Source organism: Oryza sativa, chromosome 9 (genome assembly GCF_034140825.1).
Source record: "Oryza sativa Japonica Group chromosome 9, ASM3414082v1".
Taxonomy (NCBI): Eukaryota; Viridiplantae; Streptophyta; class Magnoliopsida; order Poales; family Poaceae; genus Oryza; species Oryza sativa.
This window is the reverse complement of record NC_089043.1, coordinates 4,684,347-4,693,540: the sequence shown is the minus strand read 5'-3', so window position 1 is coordinate 4,693,540 and position 9,194 is coordinate 4,684,347. Positions and strand designations below refer to the sequence as shown.

The window sequence follows — 9,194 nt, the reverse complement described above, 5'->3', positions numbered from 1 at the left end:
TTGTAGTTTTTAAAACTAGTAAATTTACAATGTCATGGATCCAATTAACCCTTTTTCGTATGCCCCATTCCTTCATTCAAATGAGTGAATAGTGACAAATCCTATGGGAATTGAAATCCTTCAGTTTTCATTAAAAACCCTTCAATCCAAAGGAGCCACAAACCTTTATCCCAAAGTAAATTAATTTTTACCATGTTATCTATCCTCAATCTGCAAATTGAGAAATTTTATCCATTCGTTAACCTTACCAACTCATCCACCAATATTCCTCTTTAGGTTTATATGAGCTGTTTTTGTAAAATCAAAGTGTTTTTGATTATTATTCTATGATGAACAATTGGCATTTGAGATTATTGGTTTTGATATTTGGAGATTATTGGCGAAGCGCGGTCAGACCGGCCAACCCACGGTCTGACCGGCCGACTCTGTGTCGGTTTTAGTTTCGGTTTGTTTGTTTGGATATCCGTGATTGTTTCATATTTATGCCTTCTAAATGGAAACTATGCGTATATAATACTGTTGTTTACTAACAATTTGAGTCAAGTTGGAGATAGCTTGGTCTCGGAATATGGTTTCTTTGTTTGATTCATGTGTAGATGACTTGATGCCTTGGGAGAGTATTGCCGGTGATGGATCGGGAGTCGGCTTAGAGATAAGACGATGTCCGTAACAATTAGATATCATGCGGGATACTTAGGCTAGAGTTCAATGCACGTGGTTGGTGAAGATTTCATATGGCATACGATGGAGGTATTGTGTGCGTACGGGATGCGGAGTCGAATTTGGAAGGAGTCCAAATATGGTATGATTGGAGTTTGTAAAGTTTGTTTCTTATATGAGAAGGTTTCCTAGGTGGATTAGGACTTCTAGTATGAGTTTGGTTCGTGGCTTTAGGCTGCTTACCTCATGTATAAATAGAGAGGGAGCGTGAGGCTTTCCGGTATCGCTTTTGAGAATAATTGAGTTGAGAGTTTAGTTAGGGTTTCGAGTTTAGTCGAGATTTTCGTTAGGAGTGCTGTTGTTGCACTTTGTAAACACAGAGAGAAGTAATAAGGCTGTCATCTACTTTAAGAGTTCTTCGATTTGTGTTTTCTCGGATTCGGCGGTTTAACCGGCGACACACCGGCGGCATTGCGGCGGTCAGGCCGGTGGCGTACCTGCGGTCAGACCGGCGATGGCATTAGGAGACTACAGGAGACAGGAGTTGATCTCGGCGGTTCGACTGGTATTACTACGTCGGTCAGACCGACGATCTTTAGGCGGTCAGACCGGCGCAACACTTTCGGTCAGACCGCGATCCGTCGAATTTGAGGGTAACTTTTAATTCCGCAAAAAGTTTAGGTTTTTGGGTATACCAACTATTCACTTCCCCTCTGGTTGGCTTAGTTCTTGTGTTACGATCCTACAGTTTTTTTAAAGGCATTTAAGCTTAATTTATAGGGAGAATTCTTTATTTGTCATTCCCTGTATATTAATCATGTTTCTCCTTTGCTCCCTCTGCTTTCTCATTTACTTAAAATTATTTCTTATTTTTCATTATTCTTGCATTTTTGTTTTTTGGAACACAGTACACGTGCAGGAGCTCATAGACATGCACGTACACTCATGGCTATAAACACACGTACACCCTAATCAACTCCGAAGGCTATTTCTTTTTAGAAAATACCTATTTTACTCCCAAGTAATTAATGGGAGGTTAACAATAAGTGCTGATGTAGACATGAGGAAAATGTTCCCTGTGATTTACTGCCACATTATTTATGTGATACAAAAGCATAATCATAACCAAGCAATTTGGAATAAGAATCTAATAACATCAAATTTAAACCGCAAACAATTCCTAAAAGGCTATTAATTGTCAGTCAAATAAAAAAAATAGCTTATACATTTTAATGTAAGGTCTAAGGAGTATACTTTCTAGGGTACGTGAAGCACCTGCTCAGCTATTGTGGTTGACTGGTTTTGTCAACCGTATCTAGCCAGTCTCCGCTATTAGTGACAGATCAATAAACTACTAAGATCTTTAAAAAAAATGAAAATTTCATAAATCTTGTTTGAATATATTTTACTATCAGCGTCATGACCGAGGGATCCCACTTGACTAGTATTTTGCTTAAAACCAGAATGAATGCGTCGAGACTGCGTGGCCGGTTGTGGGCCATCGCCGGCCTTGAGGGGAGGTCTACGTGTCCATAATTCATCTAAGAATCAATTATAAGGGTATGTACAACGGTGTTTATTAGTGGTCTCTCTCTATTGCCATGCAAGTAAATTTGGTGATATGGAGGAAAGAGAAAGGAGTATGGTTGTTATACATGACAACGGCTCAGAGTCGACTCTTAGCATTTACTGGAGCAAATTTTGTTGCATGGTGGTGAAAGAAAGAAAATAAAAGTAAGAAAAAGTATTTTGATACATTAATGATTAGAGACCATATTATCTCTAACTGTTGTAGGATGTTAGTCTCTAAATAACGTAGAGCTCATATCCGACTCTATCTTTGTACATGGCCTAAGGAAAGGCTGAACATCTAAGAGTCTGTTATGATCAATCGTTTTAGGTTAAAGACGTGGCAGCCTTGAATCTGCTTGGAGGCAGCAGTATGTCCCATGTGTTGCCACATGAGACCAACTAGCTGGCCACCCGTAAACCAGGTTGTGACACTATCTTAGAATAGTGATCATGGCACAGGGCTGCTCAGGAAATGCCAATGCTAGGTATGCCTTGACTATACTGAGTTGAGGGGTGAAGCTAGGTCATCCCTTCTTAGAACGCATCACCTATTAAGATTAGAAATTCCCCAATAAAGTTGCTAGTGCCAGGTAAATTCATATTAGCTAAAGTGAAAAGGAAGAAAATAGTAGAGCTGATCGATATACATCTCAGGCAATACGAACAAACGACTTCCAATAGAGCGTCGATCTATCCAAAATTAGATAGAACGGAAATAGGCTTGTAAGCAATCATCGAGGCAGTATAGGGATTAGCAAGCAAAAAGGAAATTTGTAGTCACTTTTTTCCGTCACATAAAAAAAGGCTTTACGCGAGAGCAATAGAAGTTGGGATGCATCTATCTCTTCTGAGCAACCTCATTTGGATTCTTAAGACCACCCTTGCAGTAGGATACCGTCTGCTTTGGGTATTTTATTATATTATTTCCTTTGAAGGATATTTAGGGCCCCTTTGAATCGCAGGGTTGAAAAAATGGTGGATAGGAAAAACACAGGATTCTGATAGGAATTGAAGTATAAAACAGAGGATTGCAAAACACAGGAAAAACACAGGAATCGGATGAGAGAGATAGACTCAAAGGAAATTTTCAAGAGGTTGGAGCTCTTGCTATATTTCCTCCAAAATCCACATGCAATGTGCCATTCCATAGGAATTTCATGTGATTTGGAAAGCTTCAATCCTTTGAATCAAATGGCCAAATAGGAAAATTTCCTATAGGATTTGAATCCTATGAAAATCCTACATAAATCCTTTGATTCAGGGCCCCTTTGATTTGGAGGAAAAACATAGGAATTTTAGAGGATTTCAATCCTATAGGAAAATTTCCTATGAAGCCCTTTAAAACAAAGGATTGAATCATATCCAATCCTTTGAAATTCCTATGGAATGGATAATCCTATATAGATTTTGGAGGAAATTTAGCAAGAGCTTCAACCTCTTGCTAACTTTCCTTTGAGTCTATCTCTCTCACCCAATTCCTGTGTTTTTCCTGTGGTTCAATCAAACGGTCATTTTTGTGTTTTTCCTGCGTTTTGTAATCCTCTGTTTTACACTTACGTTCCTATCAAAATCCAACGTTTTTCCTATTCCTACATTTTCTCAATCCTGCGATTCAAAGGGGCCCTAGTATCGTTCGGGCTTAATATTTGACTCTTCCATGCTGTGTCTCAGGAACCTTTTCAATACGGTCCGGATTGCTAGCTCCCGTTCATAGTTCTGCTACAGACGATACACGAGGAAGATTTTTATGGCGGTTCTTCCTTCTAATTATAGACATACCTATAAATCTTAGTGACACTCAGGAATAAAGGGACAGATCGTTCACTCTAGATGTCTCACCGCGAGAACCCCCCCTAACCTAGGAAGGGGTACATGGTTCTCTGGTGGAGATCACAGGTGGAGCGTATTTTGTTGGATATCATGTCACATTGAGGGGTGGTGAGCCGACAGCGGGGCCCACCCATCATATTAACTCCAGATTCCATTCCGTTGCGATATACCATATCTAAAGTACTCCCTCCGTCCCATAATTGTATTGTTTGATCGCTCGTCTTATTTAAAAAAATTTAAAATTATTATTTATTTTGTGTGACTTACTTTATTATTTAAAGTACTTTAAGCACAACTTCTTATTTTTTATATTTACACAAATTTTTTGAATAAGACGAGTGGTCAAACAATGCAAGAAAAACTCAAAATCTTTTATATTATGGGATGGAGGGAGTACCGGTTTTCACACGTACTTGGATACGCACGTTATTGGAGAAAACCAAGAGACCATATGTGGACCCAATGTTATGTTCCACAGGATTCCTGATCTTAAAATAAATCTGCGTGCAGCTCGAGGGTGTATCTCAGGTCTGCAGTATTTGTTTTTCTCCCTACGGAGAGAGGACCGTTTTTTTGACAAATTGACCCTTTTCAAAAACTTAATTCGAAACTAACCCCTGCCAAAAACTTCAACCAAAACTAGGCCGTCGGCTCAGCGCCAAGCGCATTGGCGCTGAGGTTGGCCGTGTCAGCGCCAACGGGACTGGCGCTGACATTGTGCCACCGTGGCGGCCGGGCCGATCCCCTAGCTGACGTGGCAGCTACCTCAGCGCCAACCGCTTCGGCGCTGAGGTGCCCAACCTCAGCGCCAAGTAAGTTGGCGCTGACCTTGGCTACTTATAGCCCGGCCGAGGCCACCCCAGCCAGTTCTTCCTCCGTTTTTTCCCCAGCCGCCCGCCTAGGGTTCGGTCGCCACCGCGTTCTCCTCGCCCAATCTCCCCCAAAAACCTCTCTAATCGAAGGTGATTTGTGCGACATTGAGTTTGGGATCGGAAGAGAAGGTAAACCCCTCTATAAACCCTAAGTTCCCCAAAGTTTTATTGGATATTTTGCATTGTTTTGGTTGTAGACGTGGTTTGATAATAGTTGGCTAAGGATGGATTATTAGATGGATAATATGGGTGGGGATGAAGTGTGGAAGTGGCATATCTTTATCCATTTGGTTGTTATTGATACATTTGACAAAATATATTTGGGATGGATGTTTGGTGATGCACTAGGGTTTGATGGGAGATGGATGTGTGGTGATGGCCTAGGATGTGGGATGGATTTGTGGTGATTGAGAGGGTTTGAAAGGGGTTGATGTGTGGTGAAGGGTAGGTAATTTGTAGGAGTAGAGTTTTTTTTTTATCAATAATGTGTAGTATTTGAGTAATGTACTTATTTATTGGAAAAATTAGACATGTTGTTAGCTTTTGAAGTATTGGTATTGCAATGGTAATTACATATTATTTTCAAGTAATTAATGTTTATGCATGGGTTTAAAATTGTAGATGGATAGATTGGTCCGGCTTCATTATGGTGGTTGTGTGGTAGATGAAAGTACACATGGAAGCCAATTTGAGGGAATGACAGTTAGACAATTAGTGTTTTTTGCGAAGCCTACCTTTGAGGAGTTAATGTCTCGCATCAAGCATGAATTGGATTGGAATGATGAGTCGGTTGGTATGCAAGGGAGATACGATGTGGCCGGCGGTGTCATGTCACATAAATTTATGTTAGACTTGAATGGAGAGATCGAATGGCAAACATATATAGATATAGTATTGGGGTCACATTTCAAATCTCTTGAGGTGTTTGCATGGAAGAAAGATGGTAGGATAGGGAAGAAAGAACTTATAGAATCACCCATTAGCTGTCACGAACTGTCGGAGAGGTGTAGTAGGAAGGAAGAATTGATTGAGGAAGACGTGGAGGGGGGCGAGGGAGTAAATGATATGGCGGATGTGGAGGTCAGGGAAGAGAATGACCCGGTAAGGGAGGAAGTACATGCAGAGGAGAATGTGCCGTTAAGGGAAGAAGTACATGCAGAGGACAATGTGCCGTTAAGGGAGGAAGTTAATGTGGAGGAGAATGTGCCGGTAAGAGAGGAAGGAGATGTTGAGGATGGTCGGGAGGTAGGAGATGATGTGGAGTTGCCTGAGGAAGAAGCGAATGGTAAGAATGTAAGTATGGGCCTAAGGGAGTTGGCTAGGCTGAAATTCTATACCCGAGAGGAGTGTGAGGAGGCTATGATACGCAGTGGATTGAACCCAGGCTGGTTGGAGTATGATACAGAGGATGAATTGGATGAGTCCGCTTCCGACTCCGATGATGATCGTCCAGTGCGTAAGATGTCAGAGCATGAAAGGACTGTGTTTGCGAAACTGGTGGGTAGAAACCCGGAAATAACACAATTCGAGGATCTTACCAGATCTGGGCTAGCAATTGCTGATGGGGATCCACAATATGACGGTGCCTTCGAACCAATGTGTGATGAACCAAGGAAGGGGTTGGAGTTTCGATCGATGGATGATCTGAAAACAATTTATTTTGCTTGCCCAATCAGTCACTTCAACATTTACTACATATTTGAGTTGGACATTTTGCATACGTGCAGGGTGGACCGTCGGAAGAACAAGAAGGTGACTGATTGGGCTTACTACCATCAGGATCATATCACGCAATGGGAGAAGTTCGAGGAGAATGGAGTACCAGACCAGGGTCAGCACAACGGGACGGAGTTCGACTTGTACTTGGCGTGGCTCCACAGGACCTACCGTCTTGTCCTACGTCCGGCTTGGACACTAGCCGACATAGCGGATGACCCCGAGGATGTTGAGGAGCAGAACGAGTACGATACTCGTACCCGTCTAGGTACCACGGTCGAGACGGGACCTGTTCGCGACAGAGTGGTTAGTTTCTAGCATTAATGTTGTATATTATTTCATTTCAATGCCATATATGTTGTGACTTACTTCATTTCAATCCTACAGGCTCGAGAGCTCTTGCGGACCGTCAACGACGCGGGAGTGGCGCTAGGCACGGCTCCTGGCTCCGAAGGAGAGGGCGGCACCCTCCGCAACGCCCTACAGGTAATCGTTGGAAAGAGATGAAACTACGGTGTTTTCTTCCAAAAGCGATAACTTAACATGGATTATTTTTTATGCAGAGACTACGGCAGCGATGTCGGAAGTTGGCAGCAAGGCTCGGCTGCAGGTCGACTGATGTGGTCGAACATGCTCATGCCCACCAAGAGGGGGATGAAGAAGGGGAGGTGGGTGACGAGGAGGGCGAGCAAGACAAAGAGGCGGAGGAAGGAGATGAGGAGGAAGAAGGGGATGAGGACAGACAAGAGGAGGCGGATGAGCTCGGTCCCTCGCAGCTAGAGGACGCACCAGAGTCGTCACAGCCGGATATCTCGCAGCCCGGCCCGTCTCGACCACGACGCCGGCGGGCTCCTTTGCAGGACTGGAGGTACACCCCCGACGTGCCTCGTCCTCGCACTAGAGGTAGGAGGAGGTGAGTGCATGGTTCAATGGATGGATGGATAGATGGATGGACTTGATGCATGGTTCGATGGATGTATGGACTGGATGTATGGACTCGACTGGATGTATAGACGAGGATCGATGGGATGTTTTTATTTCTTATATATATGGACTTCATATATGGATGTATTGATGGATTCTATGGATGTATGGAATGATGTTGGGATTGATGGATGGATGTATGTTTTGTATGGTTCTCTGGATATATTACTGCCTGTAAATTTCTGTGATTTGATGTTTGCCTCTGTTGTGTGCAAAGTTTTGCTAAAGTTTAGCAGGGCTGGGACGTCAGCGCCATGCTAAATGGCGCTGACATGTCCAAACTCAGCGCCAGTGCACCTGGCGCTGAGGTCCCAGCCCAGCCATCCAGAAGGCTTGCTGGGCTGGGCCACGGCCGAAACGGCCAAGTCCTACCTCAGCGCCAGGTGGGCTGGCGCTGAGTTTCCAACAGTCAGCGCCATTATGGCTGGCGCTGAGGTCCCAGCCCGCAAGCCATCCAGCAGGCTTGCTGGTCTGGGCCTTGGGGGTTGCGGCCAAGTCCCACCTTAGCGCCAGGTGGGCTGGCGCTGAGTATCCCACGGTCAGCGCCATTATGGCTGGCGCTGAGGTCCCAGCCCGCAAGCCATCCACCAGGCTTGCTGGTCTGGGCCTTAGGGGTTGCGGCCAAGTCCCACCTCAGCGCCAGGTGGGCTGGCGCTGAGTGTCCCATGGTCAGCGCCATTATGGCTGGCGCTGAGGTCCCAGCCCGCAAGCCATCCAGAAGGCTTGCTGGTCTGGGCCTTGGGGGTTGCGGCCAAGTCCCACCTCAGCGCCAGTCCGGTTGGCGCTGAGGTAGCTGCCACGTCAGTTGGGGATCGGCCCGGCCGCCACGGTGGCACAATGTCAGCGCCAGTCCCGTTGGCGCTGATACGGCCAACGTCAGCGCCAATGTGTTTGGCGCTGAGGCGACGGCCTATTTTTGGTTGAAGTTTTTGGCAGGGGTTAGTTTCGAAATAAGTTTTCCAAAAGGGTCAATTTGTCAAAAAAACGGGAGAGAGGAAAGCTAAATGGTATAAAAACCCATCCGAAGCACAGTTTAGGGGATTAATTCCAGACCTCGGCAAGAATTAGGCTAGCTAGCTCGAGAGCTACAAACTTTGTACGAACTTTTACCGGTAGTGATCTACACAGGAGTAGTGTTGTTATTCTTTAAGAGACATGATCAACCTGTATACTTTCTTCGTGTTTTTCGTTCCCGAGTACTCTCGGCACACTAAGTTCACCAAAAACCCCTGATTGATCACGAACTCGTGGCCGGTTTCTCACGTCTGCCGGAGGTCGTCCCTCCGACATTTACCCTTTTTTTTACACCTGATTGGTTATCTAAAGAATCGCTAGAGAGGATTTTGAATTTGATTAAGAAAAATATACACTCCAATTATGAGCAAACAGCTTGCGAGCTGATGACATCACTAATCGCACTACTGGAGAAACCATCTTTGCTGGGTTAGCCAAAAACTATATTAGTCCCGGTTTGAGTAGGAACTAGGACAGGGTTCAAAAGGCCAGGGATACTTTTTTAACTTTAGTCCCGGTTGGTGTGATCATGATTTTTAGTCCCGA

General features: G+C 44.3%; 1 protein-coding gene across 1 annotated transcript; it reads left to right on the top strand.

Moving 5' to 3' along the window:
* The first annotated feature begins 6,293 nt into the window (after positions 1–6,293).
* Positions 6,294–7,783, top strand: LOC107278918 (uncharacterized). The gene is made up of 4 exons (XM_066304262.1): positions 6,294–6,553; positions 6,662–6,956; positions 7,038–7,136; positions 7,214–7,783. The coding sequence occupies exons 1-4, from the start codon at positions 6,294–6,296 to the stop codon at positions 7,565–7,567; spliced, it is 1,008 nt and encodes a 335-aa protein (XP_066160359.1). The 3' UTR covers positions 7,568–7,783.
* The last annotated feature ends 1,411 nt before the right edge of the window (positions 7,784–9,194 follow it).